Raw genomic sequence first — 26,975 nt, forward strand, 5'->3', positions numbered from 1 at the left:
GAGGGTGGCGCACAGTGTGGGAGGGCGCGCCCGGGGACCACCAGGGGCGGCGACATTTCAGGCTTTAACTTGAACCTCGGTTCGCGGGGCCTGTCGCCTGCACCGGGTCGGGAAAGCCGGCCGTGGCGGCGCCGGTCGCCGGGCCGGCTCAGTAGACGGACGGCCAGTGGCAGCGGCTCTTGATGAGGCGCAGCAGGGGCTTCCTGAAGGTGAGGGAGAGCACGGTGCCGGCCACGAGCAGGGTGAGGCCGCTGGGGAGGACGAGCACGAGGTACAGCAGGCCCGTGTCCACGCGCTCCCACCGGCAGTCGCGCGGCGGGCCCCCGGGCAGCTCGGCGAGGCGCAGCACCTTGGAGGACAGGCTGCAGGTGACGGCGGCCAGGTCGGCGACGGCGTGCAGGCGCTGCAGGGCGGCCCAGCCGTCCAGGCCGCAGCAGTCGTAGGGGTTCTGGCTGAGGTAGATGGTGCGCAGGCCCCGCGCCAGCGGCTCGGCCACCGCGCTCCGCGGCAGCGCCGTGAGGCGGTTCCCGCGCAGGTCGAGGCGCCGCAGGGCCGGGCCGCCGCCGAGCCGCGGGAAGGCGCGCAGCGCGTTCCCCGACAGGTCCAGGTCGCGGAGGCTCCCGAAGCCCGTCAGGTCCAGCTCGGGGAGGCCGCGGCCCAGGCCCACGTTCCTGAGCGCCAGCACCTGGAGGGTGGCGGCCACGGCCCGCAGCGCGCCCACGGAGCCGTTGAGCACGCCGTGGTTGCCCGACAGGTCCAGGTGCGTGAGCGCCGTGCCCTGCAGCGCGTGCTCCTGCAGCGGCGGCAGCCCGCAGCCCTCCAGCGCCAGGCTCCGCAGCGACGCCGCGTTGCGCAGGTCCACGCAGGCCGCGCGGCCGCGGGGCGCGGGACACAGCGCGATGCGGTTGTGGCTCAGGTCCACGGCGCTGAGGTTGGCGGCGGCGGCGAAGAGGCCGGCCGGGACGCCCGCGAGCCGGTTGGAGCTGAGGTTGAAGGCGCGGAGGCTCGGCAGGCGGCCGCGGAGGCCCGGCGCCACGCGCAGCTCGGCCAGCAGGTTGTGGCTCAGGTCGAGCTCCGCGAGCGCCGCGGGCGGCTCGCACGGCCGGAAGTGCAGCGACGCCAGGCAGTTCCGGCGGAGGCTGAGGCGGGCCAGGGCCGGCATGGCGCGCAGGAAGCCGTCGGGCAGGTACCGGAAGCGGTTGTGGCTCAGGTCCAGCACGCGCAGCTCGCCCAGGTCGCCGGCCGCCGCCTCGTCCCACAGGCGCACGGTGCGCACGCGCGTCTCGTTGCCATCCAGCAGGACAAACTGCGCCACCGCCTCGCGCGGCGCCGACGCGTTGTCCAGGCGCGCGTAGAAGCCCAGCAGGTTGTCGCGCAGCAGCAGCGTGCGCAGGCGGCCGCAGCCGGGCAACAGCGGGAAGAAGAGCAGCTGGTTGTGCGACAGGTCGAGCGTCTCGAGCTGGAAGGCCGCGCCGCCCGCCGCCAGGAACCACTCCAGCGCGTTGTAGCTGACGTTGAGCACGCGCAGCTGCGTGAGGCGGAAGTCCACGATGCACGGCAGGTTGTTGTAGGCCAGGTTGAGGCGCCGCAGCCCCGCCAGGCCGTCGAAGGCGCCCGCCTCGATCTCGAAGATGTAGTTGCGCTGCAGGTCGAGCTCCCGGAGGCGCCGCAGGCCCTCGAACACCGACTCGTCGAGCCGCATGATGGCGTTCCGCGCCAGCGCCAGCGACTCCAGCGACGCCACATGGCGCAGCAGGGCGGCCACCATGTCTTCCGTCAGAGCGTTCCCCGACAGGTCCAGCGTCCGCAGATCCCGCAGGCCCCGGAAGGCGGCCGCCACGTCCCGGTAGCTCTCGCCCAGGCGGTTGTCGGGCAGCGCCAGGCTGCGCACGCGGGCCTGGCCTCGGAAGGCGGCGCGGCCGATGCGCTCGAGGCGGCAGCCGCGCAGGCTGAGGCTCTCGAGCTCCGGGTAGCGGCCCAGCGAGTGGTTCCACAGGGTCCCGAGCGGGTTGGCGTCCAGGAGGAGGCGCCGGGAGGAGGCCGGCAGGTCGGCGGGCACGGCCTCGAGGTTCCGCCCGCGGCAGTCGGCCCCTCCGTCAACCTAGGTCCCCGGACACAGCGGTCAGCACGGAGGCGGCCCCGGGGCGCGCGCCTCCCGCAGGGACCCGCGCGGCACCGCTGCCAGCGGCCCTGGACACCCTCTTTGCTTCTCGGAAAAAGGACGGGGAAATGCGGAACGAAAGGGGAGCTTTGCTTTGTGCAAACGGTCAGCTCAGCAAGCCGTCCAGTAACCTACTCCCACGCCCCCCGAAGTGCCCACAGACACACCCCCAGGGCAACGAAAATAAACCCCATCCCGTCCTACTAGGCACCCGGCTCTCAGCGCCCCCTGCGCAAGTAGGAGCAAGCATCCTGGCGGCAGCCCCTTTCGGTTCTGCTTTTCATCAAACGGGTGACTTCGGGCTGGTTCTCTAACCGTTGGGACCTTCGTTACTCCACTAGCAGCTTTTTTTTTTTTTTCCTTGTGGACTCCGTGTGATTGTTTACGTCAAACAATACAGAACCCGGCCCCTAAGTGCTTGATAAACGTTAGCTCCGATGATTAGCATCACTCGACTAATCTATTGTTGAGCGTTTGAGCTGTTTCTAATTTCCAGAGGAACATCGGAAAGAATGTGTCAACTTCCTTTCACACTTCCCCTCCCCTCCAATGTCTTGGGCATCTTGATTGGAATCGCATTATAATTATGGGTGAATTGGGGGGATAACTGCCATCTTTACAAAGCTCGATCTCCCCACGCAGAAATAAGGTGTATTTCTTTCTTTGAGGAAGTGCTGGCCTCCTCCTAACAGGGACTCTCTGGAGAATGTTGCGGTCAGGGGCTTTTCTTCAAGCTGTGAGATCCTCACCACAGCTGCTGCAGCTATGGCGTCACACCTCTGCAATTCCCTGCACCCCCACGGAATGGCTGTCAGAGCCTGAGACCTCACCATGTTCATTCTCTGATAACTAGGCAAGGGGGCCACCTGAGCTCTCAAAACTCTCAGCCTTCAAAGAGCCTCACCTAATCCACTCTTGGAGCTCCCTGCCAGCCAACCCCTGACCCCTGCTCCTGCGCGCCAGGCTGGAGAGGGTCAGGCAGGGGGTCTGAACCCTGAAAAGCTATCCAAGAACTTACACTTTATTCCCTCCTCTTTCCCGAATTAGCCTCCCTTCACAAGAGTTAATCTTCCATTGCTTCTGTAAGGGAATAATGGAAGACTGTAGTAGCACAGCCTAACAACAAGAATAACAGATAAGACCCGCAGCTGCTACTACATACAAGGCCCTGTTCTGAGAGCTTTATATACACTAACCCATTTCATCATCATGACAATGCAGGGTTAGGGTATCATTGGTTGGTACCACTACTCCATATCTCACAGAGGAGGAAACTGAGACACAGAGTGCCCCTCCTGCCACTGTCACCAGCCAGTAAGCTGGGGTTCAAACCTGGTCTGGCTCATAACCCCCACTCCATACTGGAAAATACCACACAGCATAGTGGTTAGAGGTTACTAAAACTGGCTAAGAATCATGACCAGCTGGGTTTTTCAGATTTATCAGCTTTAAGAACATATTTTCGAACATAGGTATTAACCCCAACATTCAATTTGTCTTTCTAGTGCCTAGTATATAACAGGACCTACCTGAGAAATGTTTATTAAATGTATGTCGCCCAAGCAGACTTTTGATATCATGGACTTATAGGCAAGGGAGAAAATTTCCAGAAATGTGCTCAGGTGTTATGAGCCAAGTCTGTTTCCACATATAGGCTGAAAGCCCTGGAGAGGGTAAACTGGAAAAGCTCAGCTCTCCACTCCCTGAATCATCTTAAGCCTGAATGTGATCAAGGATGTTGGTCTGCAGCACAGCGAGGGCAGCTGTTTGCATGTCTGCTGTTGGCTCATAGACAAGCTCTGAGTCAGGGTTTACCCAACTTTACTACTATGCCCTAGACAGGGATTCTGATACCATTAGTGGAGCTCAATCATCCAGATTTTTAACAAGGTGTTCTTGTTCCGGGTATCTGACCTAGGCCTGGCCCTTCCCAGGTATAATCTTAACCTTTGGTTAAGGAGCAGCTTGCACACAGCATCGTGCCAGCCAGCTACAGAGTGATTTCAGGTTTCTTTATTCCCTGCCCTCTTTGATGGACAATCCACCAGTTTTCCAAATGGACCAATCCTTGTCAGGACAGAAGCAACAGACAGCTCAGAGTTCCCGGGAAAACTCACCAACTCGCAGCCGCCTTGGGAAGCTGCTGTGGCCATTCCACTTCGATTTCTCCATTCCAAGGTCAAGAAGTGAAAACCCAGGCAGAGCCAGAGGGGCAGTAACTCCATCTCAAGTGCAGCACTGGGGACAGAGGGCAAGGAAAAAATGGGTAAGAGAAGGACATGCTCAAAGGCTGCTTTGCGCTCTTGGTAGAAAGAGCCAGTTCCCAGCTATGTCTGGTCTTGGAGGCCCACAGCTATAAGGAGGTGGAAACCCACAGATTATTCAAATACCTTGTTAGCCAACACTTTCAAGCTTTCATCGCAACTTATTTTTGTTTTGCCTCTACATTTGATGTACAGGTGGCTGAACACTGAAACTTTAAGATCCCACCAACAGAAGAGAGAGGCAAAGGACTTGAGGAACTAGGTCTGAGGTCACCTGGAGTTTGGCATGTTTTGTAGTTCTGCTGAAGTTTTCCTCCCAGACCTCAAATCTGCCTGAAGCGTCTTCTGAGCTCCATAAATATTTGCCAAATGAATAAATGAGTGAAAGAATGCTGAAATGGGATTGAAACATTAATTGTAGCTTCTGGTCCCATAGAGTTAGTAATTACTATGTTGACATGAGGTTTTTAGGAGGGTAGATCTCACTGGTTAACTCATTTGGATACAGCCTTCTGGAAAAAAAAAAAAAAAGGACTTTGGTATTTTGCCTGGATAAGAGAAAACACTGAGGGGCAAATGAAAAGTAATCTTCAGATATAGTAAGTATTATTGATGAACTTTGGTCGCCAGCCCTCTTCCCTGGCCAGTAAACAGGAACCATGAGAAGGCTTAAAATTACACATATAGCAACAATTTTAGAACTGAGAGAAACCATGATGGAAATCTACTATACCCTCTGCCATCATAGCTCTAGAGGAGAACGTTCAAAGGCCCAGAGACAATAGGGCCTTATTCGAGGCTCCAGATCAACTTAGGAGCAGAGCTGAGAGCAGACCCCAGGGTCCCCCCTCTGAGCTCCAGGATGAGGAACCAGGATAGTTTCCCTCCCTGAAGGTGCTGTTGAACTGACTGCCCTCCTGCTGGGAGGGCTTATAGCCCAGTGGCATTTCCGGCTCAGCTCTGCGTTCCTCACAATCAGAGGCAAGTGCCTGGCCCAGCATTTCATCTGCCCCGTCCTCTCCTTGCCATCTGCCTCTGGAGGGACCACAGGGCCTGTTTCCTAGTCTCCGAAGCCAGCAGGACGAGCACTAATCTGAACCTCCTCACCTATTCCAGGGGACCCACATCCAGGCCACCTTGGGCCCCTTCCTCTTTCTTTGAATGAGTTTACACATCTCTGAGGCTAACTTTAACTTCCTAGTCAGATCTGAATACTCAGCAGTGAAAACAGACTAGCAGAAAAACAAAGTGAAACCAGGTAAATCAACTTTAGCCTTCACTTCAGGTCAGGTCAGCTCTCCTTACCACAGAGGGAACCTCTAATTCAGAATGCATCAGTCTGTGCCAGACACTGGGAATCCCCTTCCTAGCCCTCCTTCCGCTTCTGCACCTGTGCAGGAACTACTACCTCAGGGCATGTACAGGGCACAGATGGCAAAAGGAGAGCCATATGGGCTCTGTCCTTAGGATCATCCCAGGAAACACAGGCACAGGAAACAACCTTGGGATCACTGCCCACCTTGAGATAAGGTTGCCAGATTTAGCAAATTACAGGATGCCATTTGGATGTAAGATAACTTTAAAAAAAAAAAAAAGATTTTATTTATTCATGAGATACACACACACACACACACAGAGGCAGAGACACAAGCAGGCTCCACATATGGAGCCCGACGCCAGACTCGATCCCAGTTCTCCAGGATCACGCCCGGGGCTGAAGGTGGCGCTAAACCGCTGAGCCACCCGGGCTGCTCCAAATAACTTCTTAGTGTAAATATGTCCCATGCAATATTTCGGTCATACTTATACTAAAGAAATTCAATGTTTATATGACATTCAAACCTCACTGGGTGTCCTGTATTTTATTGAAGACAGACAGGGACGCCTGGGTGGCTCAGCGGTTGAATGCCTGCCTTCGGCTCAGGGCGTGATCCTGGAGTCCTGGGATCGAGTCCCATGTCGGGCTCCCTGCATGGAGCCTGCTTCTCCCTCTGCCTGTGTCTCTGCCTCTCTCTCTCTCTGTATGTGTGTGTCTGTCATGAATAAATAAATAAAATCTTAAAAAAAAAAAAAAGACAGGGAACCATGGACTTGTCCCCTCCCTTCCTCCCTCACACCCTCTGTCAGGCTTGGTATGGTACATGCTACTGTGACAATGACCCTTAAAGAACAGTCAATTTCAATTTATACTGAAGACTGGAATGCTAGATAGGCCTGATGTCATGCCCAGAGTATGATTTTAATTTCTGGGTCAATGAGAAAATTTCTGCAAATTTAAAATCTATTTTCTCCTTCCTCCTAATAAACTTAGCCAACCAGAAAAGAAAAATTATTGCCCTTCCCTCTGGGCAAGTCTTTCTCTCATGAGGCAGCATGGGAAAATTATGGGATTTAGAATCAGACAGACCAGGGTTTGAATTCTGGCTCCAGTATTTGTTTTTTTGTCCTTGAGCAATTCATTTAAAGTCTCCAAGACTCAGATAATCCTTCTATAAAGTGGGGATAATAATAACTATTCAGAGTTTTTATAAGATCAAGCAGTATATGTGAAAGTGCTTCATTAACTATTAAGGTAGTTAATAACATAATTACTATTTATGAGTTTTAAACACCATTGAGCCCGTTGACTGGTTGTTATGTGTAATCTCCAGGGTTATTTAACAGTTGCACAAAGAAGGTAAAAGAATGAAAAATTTGGATGGAAGAATAAATATATCATTATACCTACTGAATGTGTGAAAAGTATGCAGGAAGATTGCATTACAATTCTATGTTAATAAATTATTTTTTATGTTAATAAATTCTATAACAAGGTTAATCCCAGTAACAGATGAGTATGCTGTTGAGAGCTGTTTGTCCTCAGATAGATGTCTTACCCTGCTCTGTATCACAGGGAGCTGACTTTTTTTTTTTTTAAGAATTTATTTATTTAAAAAAAAAGAATTTATTTATTTATTCATGAAAAAAAAAAGAAGTTATTTATTTATTCATGAGACACAGAGAGAGGCAGAGACACAGGCAGAGGGAGAAGCAGGCTCCACGCAGGGAGCCTGACGTGGGACTCAATCCCAGGACCTCGGGGTCACGCCCTGAGCCAAAGGCAGCCGCTCAACCACGGAGCCACCCAGGCGTCCCAGTCCTTGAGCTTTTACTGGTGACTCCTAGACTCCAGTAACATCTTCCTGCCTTTACCTTTCCCCTACCTAGGGCAGATCACAACTTCCTGAAATTGCTAACCTCTGAGTTGACTACTTGCCAGTTACCGTCTCAGCCTTTTCTATCAGGTGAAGCCAATTTCCTGCATTAAATTTTCTCTTTAGAGACGCCTGGGTGGCTCAATGGTTGAACATCTGCTTCGGCTCTGGTCATGATCCCGGGGGTCCTGGAATCGAGTCCCACATCGAGCTCCCCGCAGGGAGCCTACTTCTCCCTCTTCCTGTCTCTGCCTCTCTCTCTCTGTGTCTCTCATGAAAAAATAAATAAAATCTTTTAAAAATAAAAATAAAAAAATAAATTTCCTCTTTAAAAAATAATCTAGGTGTTTCTGTTTCCTGGTTGGACCCTAACAGATACAATGATGTAAATGAGAATGGCTTTGGATCAGTCCTAAACAAAAAGGCATACAATGACTCTGAAAAGAATAAAAAGCTTTCAAAATTAATAACCATTCAGGTTGAGAAACACTATTTCAGGAGTATATAGGATTCCTCGAAGCCATTGCACTGCAAAGAGTACAAGATGAGTTTGGATGCCAAATCTCATTGAAAATCCCATGAACCTTCTACTGTGTGCATACAACTGCTTCCCCTCACACACGCCCAAAATTAATTTCCTTTGGGTGAGGATCACTCAACAGAGTCTCTAGCTATTAACAGAGAATCTAAGCTTGTGGCAATAATAACTGCCCCACTTCAACCTCTCTGACATCTTCTAGAAAATACATCTTTTATAAAGTCAAATCATCTTAACTACATATTTTGTAGAGAAAGAGAAGTGAAAGGAAAATAATTATAATGGAGGGCATACATGGCAGTATAACATTAATAATTTAAATTTTTTTTATTTATTTATGATAGTCACAGAGAGAGAGAGAGAGGCAGAGACACAGGCAGAGGGAGAAGCAGGCTCCATGCCCCGGGAGCCCGACGTGGGATTCGATCCTGGATCTCCAGGATCGCACCCTGGGCCAAAGGCAGGCACCAAACCGCTGTGCCACCCAGGGATCCCATAACATTAATAATTTAAATGAGATAACCTGAAACCTCCCCTCACTATAATTAAAAGGGCCTAGATCCATGGTTCCCATTTCATGGACTGTGAACCATTGCAGGAGCCACAGGGGAACTGTAGCCACAAGGAACTGCGAATCAACCCAAGTAGGGCTTGAATAAGTATCACGTCTCCTCCTGGTCTGGGTGACCACTGGGAAAGTCCCCTGTATAAAAGCTGAGGTCCTGACACGAGAAGCAGATGGCATTAACAGACTCTGCTTGTATCTTCTTAAACCAGGTAACAAGATCGAAGAGTTCCTTCCAAGTGTGAAGGCAAAAAAATGGTAAGTCCTGCTCTCTTTTATACAATCGACAATTCTATATTCTTTTATTCAATTGACAATTTCTATACGGTCATGGTTTTCATGATCATGGCTAATGCCAGAGACTGTGAGCTTCTGATTAATGAAAAGCTTTGAAAGACAAGGCACTATGGAGTCAGGTGCTAGCAGGACAAGCACTGTAGCATGTCTGTAAACACATCTCACTTGGAGATATTAAGATTATAAATCCTACCTTCTGGGAGAGTCAAGTTCTCTTAGTATTACATTTATATTTCTTCTTCATCTTCTAACTACTATGTGTTCAGTCATCACAAAATGTTCTTGTCGGTTCTTCTCTACGAAGTCCTTGCAATATCAGGACCTCCAATGCTTCATGGCATCCCCTATGCAGTCATAAGTCTTGAAACGAAGCATTCTAATTGGCTATCATGGAAACCTGTGATTTGACTTACATCAATCCCATGTCTATACAGTGTTTCTTTTAAAAAAATTAATGTATTTATTTTAAGGAAGCTCCATGCCCAACGTAAGGCTCAAACTTTGGACCCTAAGATCAAGAGCCGCACACTCTACCAACGGAGCCAGCCAGGTCCCCCTATAGGGTTCCTTTTTATTTTTTATTTTATTTTATTATATATTTTTAAAGATTTTATCTATTTATTCATGAGAGACACAGAGAGAGAGAGAGAGGCAGAGACACAGGCAGAGGGGGAAGCAGGCTCCATGCAGGGAGCCCGATGTGGGACTCGATCCGGGGTCTCCAGGATCAAGCCCTGGGGTGAAGGCGGCACTAAACCGCTGAGCCACCCAGGGATTCCACCCCACCACCACCACCAGTGTTCCTTTTTAGTCAGAAATACAATATAGCTTTTTATCTGGTTCTTCTCTGTTCACACCTAGTTATTAATAAATAAGTGGTGAAAACAGATTTATTTCATAAAAACAATATGAATCAAGGCTTTATAGAATAAGAGAACACTAATAGTGAGGAAGAATGCATATCAGCCATAAAAATTCCTCTTTGTTATAGAATGTATGCTTGTTTGCCATTTCTCTTTCCACAAAATAGTAGGAGAAGCTTCTGCTTCACCGAGCCACAGAAGGGAAAGGAAGACAGAGCGGACGTTCGTTGCAGGCTGACAGGGATGGGGACATTTACTCCTTTTGGACAGGGTGACTGGATCCGGCCAGCAGCAGCTTAGCTGTATGCTGGGGGAGCACTTTCCATATGCATCCCCATGACCACATCAGTTCTGGGCTCATGACCACTTGAATGGAAGAAGATGGCAACATGCAGGCCAAGGAATGGCTTCAGTGAGGGGACATGCGGGTTTGCTTGCTTTTGCAATGGATAGGGAAGAAAGTTGTGAGTGCAATCTTTAAACAGGTCTCTGCTTCTTGAAGTCCTGAAATTTCCATGTTCCCACCATCACAAAATTCAAAATTGTTCAGGGGGTACAGCAGCATCCCTAGTTTTGTTAGATCATCTAACACTTAAACATATACGTATACTACTTTTTTTCCCCCAAATGCATGTAGATTTTCCTGTATTAATAAAATAAAACTTTTTTTTAAAGGGTAACTCATTCCAAATATTCTTAATCAGTGGGTAGTAAAACACAACCATATGGAAAGGCCAATCTACAGGTATTTTTGTCCATAAAAAGATCTCCTCAAACTAAAAGTTTGGGAATATTAAGTAATAAGTCTGACTTGCGTTTTGGTTTTGTTGTGTGGGAAGGTTTTAATTCCTTTTCAGGAAAGGATGCTGGATTTATAGTATTCAGGGGCACCCTGAATATCAGCTCACTCCCACATCATCACCTGCCCACCCCCTTTCACCCCTGCTACTACAGAGCTGTGACTGCACCCTCTTTGCTAAAGGCGCTATCGCTAAGTATTAAGAGTGTTAAAATACATTAGCATGTGAGTGTTAAGAGTGTCATACATACATTAGCATGTAATTGAGAATTTTCTCCTCTAAATAATCAGATAAGCTGAACAAGCTGTAAACAAAGGGGTCTTTGGAGAAAGCTAGTAACTCTCAGAGGTGCTATGTCAGAAACAAATCTTTGTAGACCGGTCTGAGGGGAATTAATCCTCAGAAGCAGAGAAGTGCGGGGTGTGAATGTGTGAGGTTGACACACACCAGTGAACGTGAAAGGTACGGGTGCTAGTGAGAGGTCTCCATAGAAAGGGAATCTGCCTTTGTTTAAAAATAAAAGAGCAAATCCCACCTGGGATCCTAGGAGAAAGGGAAGGGCAGCTGGTCACACACCACAGAGACTAGATAATAAAGAACAGAAACCCCAGTCTGTGACCACTTCAAATAATTCCTACTACCAAGAAGTATTTGAAAGCCCCAGACAAATAGCTTTGGTCTCTTTGATCCACAGCAAAAAAATTAGAGTGACTTTAGCCCTCACCAAATGTTCAAACTTAGCATCTCCCACGGTGAGACCACCTGACACTCTGAGCTTCCAGGTGTGGCACCTTGGGAAACACAGAGCCCCATGTCGGCAGATAGCTTTGCTGGAAATGTTTGCCCTGGATCCAGTCATAAGGAAACAATCAGACAGACCCAGGCTGTACATTGTCCTATAAGACAACTAGCTTGGGCTCTTCAAAGAAGTCAAAGTCTTGAAACACAAAGAAAGGCAGTTAGGAGGAAAAAAAGGAGATCTGGTTACAAGTGACTAAGAAGCATAATAACCAAGTGTAATGAATGTACCTTGAGTGGATTCTGGATTTTTAAAAATCTCTAAGAGAAAAATTTGAGACAACTGAGGTAAATTTACATGGGTACTGAATGATGTGTTTTCAGATGGTATTACGTAGAAATGATATTATCAGATTATTGCGAATTTTCTTAGGTATGAAAATGACTTTTTGGTTATGTAGGAGAGTGCCCTTATTCTGGAGAAATGCATATTGAAGTATTTAGGGGTGAAGTTTCATGATGTCTATAAGTTATGTAATCTCCTTTCACATGGCCTGAGAGAAAGAGAGGAAACAAATATGACAAATGTTAACAGCTGGTGAACAGAGGTGAAGAATTTATGGGATTTCTTTTAGTTATTTTTGCAACATTTCTGCAAGTTCAAAATGGTTTCAAAATTTAAAATTATGAAAAATTAACACATAAAAGCACAAACAGGGATGCCTGGGTGGCTCAATGGTTGAGACCCTACCTTCCACCCAGGGTGTGATCCTGGGGTCCTGGGATCGAGTCCCGCATCAGGCTCCTTGCAAGGAGCCTGCTTCTCCCTCTGCCTGTGTCTCTGCCTCTCTGTGTCTCTCATGAATAAATAAAATCTTAAAAAAAAAAAAAAAGATTCTCTCTCTACACTCCCCACCTGCACCCTCTGTAAACAAATAAAAGAAAAATAAAAGAAATAAAAAGTGCACTCTAACGAGATTCTTATAACAGGAAAATTGACCTATTTGCATAGTGACAAATCATCGTGTTAGATAATTGTAGACATCATTTCTGTTTTATCTGCACATAAAACTAACTTGATTTGCAAGATTTTTACTTGGAGAAATTGTACTGACACCAAGCAAATGGTTTAGCAAGGTATATTTATTGCTTAAAATGTAGTCTAAAAGGAAAGAAGAAAGGGAGGGAGAGAAGGTAGGGAAAAAAAGAAAAGTAAGAATGACATTTTGGGTCAAACTTTAAATTCAAGACGAGAGGGGCTCAAGTCCTCTGACTGAGGCCCTAAAGAAAAATGAATGAATGAATGAATGAATGAATGAATGAATAAATAAATAAATAAAACTATTCAACTCTTGAATAGTGAGTTTAGGATTACTTTGATAACTAGCTATGAAATCTAAGAAAAATGCCTAAAAATTTTAAAGACACTTTATGTTTTCATATAAATAAGACACAAGGTATACTTTTCAAATTGGTATATAATTCACAAACCATCTAATTCACCCTTTTAAAATGTACAATTCAGTGGTTTTTAGTATATTCACAAAGTTGTACAACCATCACGATTAATTCCAGAACATCTGTGTCACCCCACAATGAGACCCCATACCCGTTGGTAGTCACTTATCCCATCCCTTGGCAACCACCAATCTACTTCCAATTCCTATGGATTTGCCTATTCTAGACATTTTATATATATTGAATCGTACAACATATGGCTTTTTTATGTCTGGCTTCTTTCACTTAGCCTCATGCTTTCAAAGTTCATCCATGTTGTAGCATGTATCAGTATTTCCTTCCTTTTATGGCTGCATAATATTTTGTTGTATGGAAAAATTTACCACATTTCTTTATGAATTCACTAATTGATGAACATCTGGATTGTTATCACCTTTTGGTTATTATGAATAATGCGTCTATGAACATTCTCGTACGAGTTGTTGTGTAGCCATGTTTTCAATTCTCTTGAGTATACAACCTGGGAATGAAATTGCTGGGTTGTAGCATAATTCTGTTTGATATTGAATGACTGCCAGGCTGCTTTCCAGTTTCTACATCATTTTATATTCTCACTGGCAGTGTATGAGGGTTCCAATTTCTCCTCATCCTCATCAACACTGGTTATTTCCTGTCATTTTTAGTCCAACCATCCTACCAGGTATGAAGTGCTATCTCTGGGATTCTGATTTGCATTTCCCCAATGACTAGTAATGTTGAGTATTTACATGTTTTTATTGGCCTATTTCCACATCTTCTTTGGATAAATGTCCAAAATGTATACTTTTAAATCCAAAGATTTTTAAAATTTGATTTCGGTTTCATATGTGAAAGAAAATGAAGAATAGTTATAAAAGTAAAGAACCAGTTGTAATATTTGGTTGAATTAGTATATTTCTATATTTTGCAAAGAATCAATGTTCACATGGTGAATACATCCAAAAAGAACTTGCAGGGTCACCTGGGTGGCTCAGTCAATTGAGTGTCTGCCTTTGGCTCAGGTCATTATCCCGGGGTCCTGGGATCAAGCCCCTGCATCGGGCTCCCTGCTCAGTGGGGAGTCTGCTTCTCCCTCTCCCTCTGCTGCTCCTCCCTACTCATGCTCTCTCTCTCTTAAATAAATTTTTTTAAAAGTTAAAAGAACTTGCATACTGAGGATTGGGGTAACATGGCATTTAGAATTTTTTTTTAAATTTTTATTTATTTATGTATGATAGTCACAGAGAGAGAGAGAGGCAGAGACACAGGCAGAGGGAGAAGCAGGCTCCGTGCACCGGGAGCCCGATGTGGGATTCGATCCCGGGTCTCCAGGATCGTGCCCTGGGCCAAAGGCAGGCACTAAACCGCTGCGCCACCCAGGGATCCCCGCATTTAGAATTTTGATGTATGAATTCAGACCTCATAATTTGCTTCTCTGGCTTTCTCTCTTTTAACTTGTTAAAACATAGGCAACAATGGCTTTTAAGGACCTTCGCCCCCAGAACTGTCTTATACCCGAAGATGGGCGAGAAAATTGGCACACTTTTTATTAAAGACAATTTTACAAAATTTATCAAAGACTGAAACCATAGATTACTTTTGACTGAATAATTCCATTCCTAGGGGTTTATCCTAAGGAATTATAATGTATACAAAAATATTTTTACAGAGATATTCAGTGCAATATTAGTAATAAATTTAAAAAGCAGAAACCATCTACAAGTCCAACAATGAAAGGATTGGCTAAATATGTTATGATACAACCATATGATCGGGATAATGTGCTGCAATTAAAAATGCTTCAGTGGCAATGTATTTAGCCACATGGAAAGATGTTCAGGAGCACCTGGGAGGCCCAGTCAGTTAAGCATACCTTTGTCTCAGATCATGATCTCAGGGTCCTGGGATCAAGTCCTGTGCCAGGCTCCCTGCTTAGTGGGGAGTCTGCTTCTCCATCTTCCCAACCCCAGCTCATGCTCTCTCTCTTCTCAAATGAATAAAATCTTTTTTTTTAAAAGAAAGATGTTCATAATAAAATACTAAGAAAAAGAGAAAGATGCAAAAAGAGAATGCACAGTATAATCCCAAGTTTGCAAAGAATATGTGTTCATCTGCATGTGCACAGAAAACAGTTGATAGGGTTCCACACCTGAATCTCAACAGTGGGGGAGAAGTCCACCTGATATTTACTTTTATCAAATCTATATTTTTGCTTCCTTGTGTTTTCTAATTTTCCAACCATCAACTTTAATTACTATATTAAGACAAGTTTTTATTTTATCTATTTATTATTTATTTATTTATTTATTTATTCATGATAGTCACACAGAGAGAGACAGAGAGGCAGAGACACAGGCAGAGGGAGAAGCAGGCTCCATGCAGGGAGCCCGACGCGGGATTCAACCCCGGGTCTCCAGGATCGCGCCCCGGGCCAAAGGCAGGCGCTAAACCGCTGCGCCACCCAAGGATCCCTAAGACAAGTTTTTAAAGAATGAAATTAATCTATTATTAATTAAAATATGTTATAATCAGAGCCTAATAAATATCAATAGAGAATTTTTTTAAGATTTTATTTGAGAGGGAGAGAGAGAGAGCACGCGTCCAAGCATGAGTGGGGGAGGGGCAGAGGGAGAAGCAGACCTCCCACTGAGCAGGGAGCCTGGTGCCGAGCTCAGTCCCAGGACCCAGGGATCATGACCTGAACTGAAAGCAGACGCTTAACCGACTGAGCCACGCAGGTGCCCCTAAAAGAGAAAATTTCTTATAGGTACTTAGAATTGAAATTATTTTGAGTGTGCTTAAAATGACCATATTTGGAGTAAATGGAAGAAAAAAATATTGACTAGTAACTAAAGTAAGTTGTTTAATGACATTATTTTTCTTTTTCAGGGTCCAAGGGATTTAGATTTGGGGCCACCCAGGCGCCCCAAGAACTGCAGCATTTCTGAAGGGACTACCCACCAGTATTTGGAGGTGCGAACACGCAGGCCATGGAGAGGAGATGGTACGTACAAGGCGCCGCAGGGAACGCGGTGCAACGGCTTCCAGGCACTGGTTTCAAATGCAGAGGCCTTGTTCCCACCGCAGCCCAGCACACCTGACCAGTTAGATTCCACCTGACCTTGGGAGAAGAGCCTTCACCTGGGAGGGGCCGAGGTCCGGCTGCACCTGCGCGGAGGCTGCAGGCCACAGCAGATTTTCTTCTCTTGGGCTCTTCCTATGACAACTCGGGGCAGCCAGAGTGTGGAGTGATGCTGAACTCTATCCTGCCAGACTTTGTCTCTTAGTTCACTCTGTACTGTTCCAAGGTCACAGGTTTTTAAAAATGCAAATATGCTCCCTCTGGGGCGGCAACACCTTGCTCTTACGGGGCTGGTGGTGGGAATGAGTGTGTTGTCACCTTTGTTTACGAGAGACCCGCACAATCTCTGTGGACAGGCGCCCAACCAATGATGCATTACTTTCAAACCTGTCATTTCCTTTCAGTATCACAGGTTTGTTCTCTCTCACACCACAGTGGGGCCGGAGGTGCCTCGCTGACCTCACAGGGTTGTGGGTTGTGTCAAGAATGAATGAGAGAATGGGTGCGAGAAAGCTCGATATAAGGGAATGTGGGGACTTCACTGGTAAAACAAAAGTAGTGTTGGGACTAAAGGGGAGGCACAGTTCCTCTGTGCAAATAGGGAGCTGGTATCGGAATAAAGAAGACAGAAGAGCAGCAGTACATTCCCCCATCCGTCTGCGCTGTGGGGTGTGACCTGGGGACGTTGGGAGGAGGACACACCACTCAGTCTGCGGGAGACTCTGGGCAGGGAAGGGGTTAGAGTGAGAACCAAGGCCTTACCGCCGCCCCTCCAACCTGGGTTCTCTTGAGAAGGGGCTCAACGGGGGAATGAGATGACACAGCATCCAGATAACTGACCAGCGTGACGGGGTAGTAGTCAAGCTCCCAAATTGCTTCCCAGGCTCTCAGTGGCAACAGCTACTGTTCATTGAGCGCTCACCTAGGGATAAGTGCTGTGCCAGGTGCTCGACATGTAACAGTCCTCCCCGAATCCCAGCAGGTAAATGTTATCTATCTCCATTTCACACATGGTGAATCGAGCCTCACAAAGGCTCAGGTGATGGAGCCAGAGAATGTCAGAGCTGCTGCTGTTGAAACCCAGTCTGTGAATCCAGCAAAACTCAACCTCAACCACAAGCCCCAGCCGCCCGCGGACACTTGCTACCCATGACTAAATCGTGTATTCTCACATACTGGTTCCTCTGTGGGAAAGGCCCTTTCTCTGGTTTTCTCCAGCTGCCAACCTCCTATTCATCCTTCAAGGCCCAGTGCATGTGCCACCTCCTCATCACATCCTAATAGTTCAGGTGAGCAATGATCCATATAATAGCATAGAAAGTTGCAGCTCTTATGTAATTCATTTTATCTTTTTATTATTTGCTTTTTATGTTTATGAAAAGGAATATGAGCAGTTACTAGGTATTGTTAGTGATTTAATTTTCCCCCAATATTTTATTAGGAACATTTTAAACACACAACAAAGTTGAAAGAATGTGGCAGTGATTGCTGGTATATCTACCACCGAGATTCTACTATTAACATTTTACAAAAAAAAAAAAAAATTTACTACTCTTGCTTTTTTCACACAGCTGTCCATCTACCTATCCTTCTATCCATTCTTCAAACCATCTTAGTTTTTAATGCATTTAGAAATAGATTGCAGTCATCGCCATTCTTCCCCCTAAATATTTTAGAATGCACATCAAGTGATTTAACTAAAAATAAAGTTACTCCTTGTTCAATCTTCCGGTTTAGTTAATTTAATGTCAATTTATTGAGATTGCAAAGTCAGCTATTTGGGGAAAAGTTTGTCTTGTTTAAAAAAAAAAAAAAGATTTGATCATCACTGCCTTACTGTTCTCAGCCAGAATTAGGAAGAAAGTAGCTTACACTGCAGTGTGAGTGGCTGATACCCTCTTTAACGCACTGCTCTGTAATGGGTATTTAGATAGGTAATGGTGAAAAGTAATAAAGTTATCATGGTACAGTTTAAGGATGGCAGCGTGTTCTAAGGCTGCTTTTTTTTTTTCCTTTAAAACCTATTTGAAATTCACAGAGGAAAGGGAGCAATATGATTTAAACAACAACAACAAAAACTTCCCTCCCAAAAGAACAATGATTTTTAGGGAATTCTTGGATAAAGCCAAAACAAGTGGATCATAGCTTATTGCTATTGGGTAATAATAGCACTTGAGGTTGCTCACAGACCTTTGATCTCAGGACTCTGCAACATTTTTACAGAATAGGCATTATTACCTCCAGTTTTTACTGGGTTAAAATACACATATAATCTGCCATTTCAACCCTTTTTAAGTGTACCACTCAGTAGCATTAAATACAGTCACCCTGCCATGCAATCTCACCATCATTCTTCTCTAGAACTTTCCAGCATCCCAGGGCGCCTGAGTGGCTCAGTGGTTTAGCGCCACCTTCAGCCCAGGGCCTGATCCTTGAGACCGGGGATCGAGTCCCACATTGGGCTCCCTGCATGGAGCCTGCTTCTCCCTCTGCCTGTGTCTCTGCCTCTCTGTTTGTGCCTCTCATAAATAAATAAGTAAAATATTTTTTTAAAGAAACTTTCCAGTATCCCAAACTGAAACTCTGCCACTAAACATTAACTCTCTGCATCCACTCCCCTCAATTCCCAGTAGCCACTGTTCTTTCTTTCTCTATACATTCTCCTATTTAGGCACCTCCTGTAAGTGGAATCCTGTCATATTGGTCCTTTTGTGCCTGGCTTATTTCACGCAGTTTATTTCATGTTTCCAAAATCCCTCCATGGGGATCCCTGGGTGGCTCAGCGGTTGAGCATCTGCCTTTGGCCCAGGGCGTAGTCCTAGAGTCCCGGAATCGAGTCCCACATGGGCTCCCTGCATGGAGCCTGCTTCTCTCTCTGCCTGTGTCTCTGCCTCTCTCTATCTCTCATGAATAAATAAATAAAATCTTAAAAAAAAAAAAAAGTCCCTCCATGTTGCAGCATGTATCAGAACTTCATTCCTGTTTATGGCTGAATAATGGTCCCATTTTATGTATAGATCATGTTCTGTTTGTCCCATTCACCTATCAGTGTGATCTTGGGCTATTTCCACCTTTTGCCCATTGTGAAGAATGCTGCTGTGAACATGGGTATAAAACATCTATGTTCAAATCCATTTTCTCCATTTTACAGATAGGCAATTCAAGGCTTCACTAATTGCTCAGCAACGCCAAAACCAGAGATGAGTTTTGGCCCAGATAGGAAGTGCTGGATATGCATCTGCCTGGGAGGAATATATGTTGAGTGAAAGCTCAGCTGGGTTGCACAGGTTTGTATTTGTTGGTAAATAGGTATCCCATGAGCCTGGCCCCTCTCTTGGAACTGCCAGGCCCCCACCATGATCCAGCAACCAAGGAGGTACCCATCTGACCAAGCAGGGGCCCCAGGACCCTGCTTCTTTAAAAAAAAAAAAAAATTTAAGATGTTGCTTATTTATTCATGAGAGACACACAAAGAGAGAGGCAGAGACGTAGACAGAGGGAGAAGCAGGCTCCATGCAGGGAGCCCGACGCGGGACTCGATCCCGGGACCCCAGGATCATGGCCTGGGCTGAAGGCGGCGCTAAACCACTGAGCTACCCAGGGATTCCGGACCCTGCTTCTAATGACAATGTCCATTCCGATTGGACAGTGTCTGTACATGCGGTGTTTGATGTTCTGAATGGCACCCCTGAGTGTTCATGGGGCCATGGTCTTCGGTGAGGATGAAGTAACCTGTGTCAATGCCACGGAGTGTACCTATGACAAAGATGAGGTTCTGCAAAAGGAGCTAGAAAGCCTAAAAAAATCTGGGAATTTAGAAGTAAGAAGTAAGAAGCCAGTATTATTAAAGAGAGTAATTAGGGATTGGAGGAGGGGCTTGAGAAACTAGAACAAGAGAAAGGCCATCAGGCGAGTCCCAGGAGGTCGTCTCAGGTGTCAGTCTGGGCAGTGATAGGGAGACCATTAACGTATCTGAAGCTGAAGAAGGTGACCCAGGGCCAAGCATGGAATGACCTGAGGAGGAGAGCCCAGCCTTGGCATCGGGTGGGACCCGCAGGGAAACATCAGGAAGGCAAGAGAGACCCAAGGGACTACGATGGGTGGACCAGGAGGGGCCAGTGTCCAGCCTGACATCTAAAAAGGGGTGACATGAGGTTACTGGAGAACATGATGTGTATGTACCCCAAGACGAGCCCCTGCTGGCACTGTGGGTGCGGGGCTGCCTCAGACACTTAGGTCCTGCTTGATCAGAGTCAAGGTAAAAAAGACAGAGCCCCAGGGCTAACTTCTGTGGAGAAGCCCCCTCCCAATTCTCTTCTTGGAGGCACAGCCGAGTTTCTTGGGGCGCGCTACTAGCACCTGAGTACAGTGACATTCTGGGCTGGGGCTGGACGGAGGTGTCCCTGGATCCTCTCAGGGCTTTGCGGCCACATTCAGGCCATCGCAGGTACCAGCCTGCTCCTCACGTCCACCTTGCTACTGAGAACATGACAGGGTTCTACTTCCTCTTTCATTCCCTTTGTGCGGTCTGAAATCACTCATGCATTTCGGTGAGAAGGCACATGCGGTTTGCTCTGGAAATCAGTTGGTTTTTCCTACCCACATGCATTTCTCCTTCTGGTAACAACTCCTCAATTCCCCTTTAAGGAAACAACCCTTCCTTTTTCTTTATCTCTTTTTGATTAAAAAAAAAATTATTTATTTATTTAGAGACAGTGTGCAAACCAGCACGGGGGAAGGAGGGACAGAGGGAGAGGAAAGAGACTCCCAAGCAGACTCTGTGCAGAGTGCCGGGCTCCATCTCACCCCCCTGAGATCATGATCCAAGCCGAAACCAAGAGTTGGATGCTTGACTAACTACACTACCTGGGTGCCCTTATTTTTTATTAATTTTTAATTGTAAAATACACATAACATAAAATTTACCATCTTCTCCATTTTTAAGCATAAAGCACAGTATTATGAAGTACATTTACACTGTCACACAACCAACCCCCTTCCTTTCTTAAGAAGTCCATGTTTGTTTGGGTTTGACCTCAATCCCTGGCTCCAAGGAGGGGCCTAAGCACCTGGCTGGGCCCATCAGAGCCTTTTATTTCCCCGATCACAGTGATTGGCTTATAATGGGTACATCACAGACCACAAGCCCTGAGAATCAACAGAAGGACTGTTATTAGAACTATTGGGAAAGAAGCTTTCTGTTCCTGTTCCAGATGCCAAACTAGTGGGAACTAAGATTGGAGCTGCAGTTCTTTGAATTCATAGAGAAATGGGAGTATCTTTGTCACCAGCTTTAGGATCTGCCTCATAACAGAAAAAAAGGCAAAGCTGGCAATGTTTGAGTACCTAGATCCAGCCATGCCTGAAGTTATTCCACATAGACTTTACGGTTATCTAAAACAATAAATCTTTTTTTTTTTTTCCTGAAGCCAGGATGAGTTGGGTTTTTGTCATTTGCAACTAAAAGACCCCTGACCTCGGGTTTACAGTTGCTTGTGAAGCTTGACAAGATCCAAGTACCAGTGTCCTATTCTGCTCTCCTCACCTCTCTGAGCTTTCAGAGATCACAGTGTAACCTAGCCCAGAAGCCTCCCCCCAAAAAACAATGGACACATAACATTTGTTCAACGATGTTGAGAATAGTTTGTCGGGTGGGAAATGAGCATAAGTTCTATTTTGTCGGGTGGGAAATGAGCATAAGTTCTATCAAAGGCAAACATATTTGTCACTAATCTGCACACGTGTCCGTAAGCATCACTGAGCACACAGCATGTCCCGAGAAAGATGACATTTGTTGGTCGTGGTTGAAAGCCCAATGTCGTCTGACTTACGTGGTTATAATGTGGGTCAGGGGACAGTGTGAGGCACATCTAGGTGTCCATCCAGAGTCTAGTTTACACCGTGTGGCCTGAATGCACACTGCAGCCAGAATGAAGGTTATCATCCATCCGGGCATCGCTCTTCTGTGATGAAGAAGGAGGCCGGAGGCATTCCTGACCCACCCGGGCCCAGGCCAAAGCCTACAGGCCCTGCTCTCTGTTTGGGATATTCCTGCTTTTGGAGGAGGCGGGCACGCAGTCTGTGGGATCAGGTTTGTATGGGTTTTCCTGACATTCCTAGGAGGGCACCTACTAGATGAAAGCAACCTCCTGTGAAACAGGCTTTTGTTTTGGTTTGTTTTTGAACTAAAGGCAGGAATCAGGGTTTTGTTTTGTTCTATTGGTTTTTTTTTTTTCCCCTCCTTGGGAAAAAAAATGACCTAATGACCTCTAGGAACTCTTAGACCTACGCCCCAAGCCCTGGTGTGTGCGGAGGGGACAGTCGGTGGGGGGGGGGGCGGCTCGGGCTCCGGCCCCTCCCGCCCCCCCACCCCCTGCAGCCCCGGCCCCGCGGCCACGTGGCCACCTGTCCGCGCCGCGGCCCCCCACGTCCGTCGGTCGGTCCGGCGGGTCCCGAGCAGGATCGGGCCCCACGAGGTCCCGGGGCGCTCCGGGAAGGGGCTTCGCGGGTCTCGCCCCACTTGGCCGCCAGCACCGCGAACACACGCGCCATCGGTGCCTGGAGCCCCGGCCCGCGGGACCCGGGGAAGCACGTGGAAGGTGGCGGCAGGCCCGGCAGGTGCTCGGCCGGCAGGTGCAGGCTCGCGCTGCCCGCAGCGCCCCGCGGCCCATTTCACAGATGAAGACGCTGAGGCTCCGGGTCCCCCCGCCCCGCCCCCCAGGCCCGCGCTGGCCTCGGGGGACAGCGCCCTCCGGAGCTCCGGGCGCCCCCAGCCCCCCCCCCGCGGGCCCCACTCACGGCTCCCGCGGGCGCAGGCGGCTCCGCGGGGCGCATCCTCTCGGGCCGCCGCCTCCCTCCTCGACAGCGCGGGCCGCGGGGCTGCGCCCCTCCTCTCCGGGCATCGGCTTATTTTAGCGCGTGCGGAAGGGACGGACGGAAGCTGAAGTCACATGGAGCGCGGGCGGGGGCGGGGGCGGCACAGCGGGGCGGGGGCAGCACGAGGGGGGCGGGGGGCTCCCACACCCGCCCCCGTGCCCAGCCTCCCGGTCGCACCGACCGCCTGGTGGGCTCCAGAGCCGAGCGCGCTCCCCAGTCCCCCAGTCCCCCAATACCCCCAATCTCCCAATCCTGAATCCCCTAATCCCCCAGTCCCCCAATGCCCCCAATCCCTCCAATCCCCCAATCCCCAGTCCCCCAATCCTCCAATGCCCCCAATGCCTCCAATCCCCCAACCCCCATTCCCCAATCCTGAATCCCCTAATCCTGAATCCCCCAATCCCAAATCCCCCAATTCCCCCAATCCTCCCAATCCCCATGGCCTGTTCCAATCCCCATGGCCTGTTTGATCCCCTCCACACACCCCTCCCTCTGGTAACCCTCAGTTTGTTAAGAGCATGTTCCCTGGTTCGCTTCTCTCTCTTTTTTTTTAATTTTTTTAAATGTTTATTTATTTATGATAGTCACATAGAATGAGAGAGAGAGAGGCAGAGACACAGGCAGAGGGAGAAGCAGGCTCCATGCACCAGGAGCTCGACCTGGGATTCGATTCGATCCCGGGTCTCCAGGATCGCGCTCTGGGCCAAAGGCAGGCGCTAAACCGCTGCGCCACCCAGGGATCCCCTCGCTTCTCTTTCTTTCTCTCTCTTTGTCCCTTTGCTCATCTTTTTTAAATATTATTTATTTATTTATTCTTAAAGATTTTATTTATTTATTCATAGACAGTGAGAGAGAGAGAGGCAGAGACACAGGCAGAGGGAGAGGCAGGTTCCCTGCAGGGAACCTCCTGCAAGATCAATCCCAGGACCCCAGGATCACACCCTGAAGCAGGCTCCATGCAGGGAGGCCAACATGGGACTCGATCCCGGGTCTCCAGGATCACACCCAGGCTGCAGGCGGCACCAAACGGCTGCGCCACCCAGGGCTGCCCTGCTCATCTGTTTTTCCCTGAAATCCCACATATGGACGAGATCGCATGGTATTTGTCCTCTGACTGACGGGCTCAGCCCCACACTCTCCAGCTCCCTCCGTGTGGCTGCAAACCCCAGATCCCCACTCTCTTGGGGCAGGGAGCAGAGAGCGGGTTCCCACCTGCCGCCTCCACTCATGGGGCACCTGGGCTCCTTCCACCTCTGGCCCAATAACCCCGCTGTGCAGTAGGGACACGGCATCCCTTTGAAATAGCGTTTTGGACTCTTTGTACTGGGATTGCGGGATCATAGGGGAGCCCTACTTTTTCTTTTCTAACTTTTTGAGGAGCCACCATACCGTTTGCCACAGTGGCTGCAGCAGCGCCCGGGGCTTCCTTTGTCTCCCCATCCTCACGGACACTTGCTGTTGCCTATGTTTTGATTTTAGCTGTTCTGCCAGGTGTGGGCAGCATCTCACTGCAGTGTTGATGCCGGTTCTCTGATGAGAAGTGATGATGAGCATCTTTTCATGTGTCTGTTGGCCCTTGGTATGCCGGATTCTTTTTTTGAAGATTTTATTTATTTACTTACTTACTTACTGTAGAGAGTGCTGGCAGAGAGAGGGGCAGATGGACACGGAGATCCTCTAGCAGACTCTGTGCTGAGCACAAAGCCTGACAAAGGGCTCGATGTCACAACCCTGAGATTATGACCTGAACTGAAACCCAGAGTCAGACCCTTAACCTACTGAGCCACCAGCCACCTCCATCGCGTGTATTCCTTGGAGAAGTGTCTGTTTGTGTGTTTTGCGCAATTTTAATTGGATTCTTTGCTTTTTTGTTGTTGAGTTATGTAAGCTCTTTATATATTTTGGGTACTAACCTTTTTCAGATGTCATTTGCAAATATCTTCTCCCATCCAAGGCTGGCTTTTAGTTTTGTCGATCGTTTCCTTTGCTATGCAGAAGCTTTTTATTTTGACGTTGTCCCAACAGTTTATTGTACTTCTGTTTCCTTTGCATAAGGGGACCTAACTAGAAAAATGTTGCTAGGGCCAATATCAGAGAAGTTACTGCCTATGCTCCCTTCTACGATTTTTATTGTCTCAGGTCTCATATTTAGGTCTTTAATCCATTTTGAATTTCTGGTCTTGGACATTTTGAGGGGTGATGAACCATTGCCTCTGAGCTCTGCTGATCCAGAAACTCTTCTCTAAGGGTTAAGGGGGAGCAGACTAAGACATGCATTTTTCCAAACAGGAGAAGAGTCCATCTTTGGATGAGTCATCACTCAGATAATCTTTACTAATAATCTCCTTTTATGTGTCCTGCATGTCGAAGAAGGAGAAGGAGAAGGAGAAGAAGAAGAAGAAGAAGAAAAAAAAAAAAAAAAAAAGAAGAAGAAGAGAAAAAGATGCAGATATTGCTCTGTGGTGGACTTTCAAGTGCCATGAACTCTTGATCTTAGGTTCATGGATGCGTTTTTTTGCACCTGAGATGTACAACATTCCCTGCCAGCTCTTGACAAGGGGTCAATAGAGTAATAGAATTAATAATAGCCGCCATCACAGGGGTGCCAGCCACTATGGTAAGAGCTTTATGTGCATTATCTCACAGCTCCTGTTCTCAAGGAGCTTGAATCCAGTGGAGAAGGCAACATATTTACAGCGTCTGCTGCCTCCCAAGTGAGAAATGCAGACAGCCACCCTCGGAGGGGCAGAGAAGGCATCTCCAGTTCTGTTCTTTCCCATCAGAGCGAGAGGGCTGAAGTATCCTGGAGGGTTGGCTTGCATCGCTTGGAGCCTGTTGATTTGTGATTCCGTATGGCATTAGTATCCTTGGAATGTCCATCCTAAGAAAACAAGAGCAAGTCCTTCCTGCTCCAAACACCCAGCAGATTGTCTTTGCTCCCCCCAAATATTTATTCATAATGGTAATAATGATGATGTTGATGAAAAAACTAAATAAAAGTCAAATGAAAGAGAACAAAGACTCTCTTCCAGGCCTTTTTCTTTGTGTGGTGTGCATTTTCTACTCCTATGTCTTTTGTGTCTACCTATATCTTGATAACTCCTGGATTATAATCTCTAGCTCCAACATTCTCTCTCAAGACCTTCCCAAGAAGACCCAGACATATTTTTAACTGTCTGCTGTTGAATCAACTCCTCCCAGAGTGGCTGCAACACAATGTATCCTAAATTTAATTACTAGCCAGTGTCTCTCCCTGTTTGGTTATCACTGTTAATGGTATTAACATCCTGCCTGCGTCCAGGACTTCCAGCCCCTGAAGACTCCACCACTCACATCCAATTGGTCACCCATTCCTGCTGATTCTAATTCAGAAATCTTTTCTTAAAAAAAAAAAAAAAAAGATTTTTTTTTAAATTTATTTTAGGGAGAGAGTGTGTAGGTGTTTTTGTACACATACACACACTCTTGTGAGCGGGGGGCACAGGGCTGAGGGAGCGGGAGAAGAACCCTAGCAGACTTCCCACTGAGTGTGGAGCCCGACGCAGGGCTCAATCCCACAACCCAGAGATCACACCCCGAGCTGAAATGGAGAGACGTTTGCTTAGCTGCCCGAGCCACCCAGGCACCTGAGCTCGGGAACGTTTCTTGAATCCAAACCAGGTCTTCATCCTTTCTGCCGCTGCCCTGGGTCTAGAACCCTCGGCCCACACCTGGACCGTTCCGGTAGCCACCTTCAACGGGGCTGTCTCCAACATAGGTCCCACCTGGCAGCCACGGCATCTTTCTCAAGTGCATATAGGATCGCCCCTTCATGGCTTGCCGTTGCCTTTCTTACCTGAAAACCAGGTTCAACAGGTTTGGGGGGTCCTTAGGTACCTAAAGACTTACCCGTGGGACTCCAGGCAATCCGTCCCCTCCTTACCCCAAGCAATTCCACTTGTAAATGTTTTATACGTTTAGGTTCTTCACAGAATCTCTTCTGAGGACGGGAGCTGCCCCTCAAAAAAGTCCTTAGAAAACAAACGGTCCTGATGGACGAGCGGGGACAAGCCAGGCTGTGGGCAAACAGCACCAACGTCTCCATCCAGTCGGGAGCAAGCTGAACGGACCTACGACGACAC

At 47.8% G+C, this 26,975-nt stretch overlaps 1 protein-coding gene across 3 annotated transcripts; it reads right to left on the reverse strand.

Moving 5' to 3' along the window:
- Positions 1-2: 2 nt before the first annotated feature.
- NRROS (negative regulator of reactive oxygen species) lies at positions 3-22,862 on the reverse strand. 3 transcript variants are annotated; one of them, XM_055316448.1, is made up of 4 exons: positions 22,777-22,862; positions 4,700-4,817; positions 4,279-4,399; positions 3-2,101 (listed from the first exon to the last, which is right to left on the reverse strand). In XM_055316448.1, the coding sequence occupies exons 2-4, from the start codon at positions 4,711-4,713 to the stop codon at positions 149-151; spliced, it is 2,088 nt and encodes a 695-aa protein (XP_055172423.1). In that variant the 5' UTR covers positions 4,714-4,817; positions 22,777-22,862; the 3' UTR covers positions 3-148. The 3 variants fall into 3 exon arrangements, with proteins under 3 accessions (XP_055172423.1, XP_055172425.1, XP_055172426.1); XM_055316450.1 differs by lacking the exon at positions 4,700-4,817; XM_055316451.1 differs by lacking the exon at positions 22,777-22,862 and having other exon boundaries at positions 4,552-6,424.
- Between the last annotated feature and the right edge of the window lie 4,113 nt (positions 22,863-26,975).

Source organism: Nyctereutes procyonoides, unplaced genomic scaffold (genome assembly GCF_905146905.1).
Source record: "Nyctereutes procyonoides isolate TBG_1078 unplaced genomic scaffold, NYPRO_anot_genome, whole genome shotgun sequence".
NCBI lineage: Eukaryota > Metazoa > Chordata > Mammalia > Carnivora > Canidae > Nyctereutes > Nyctereutes procyonoides.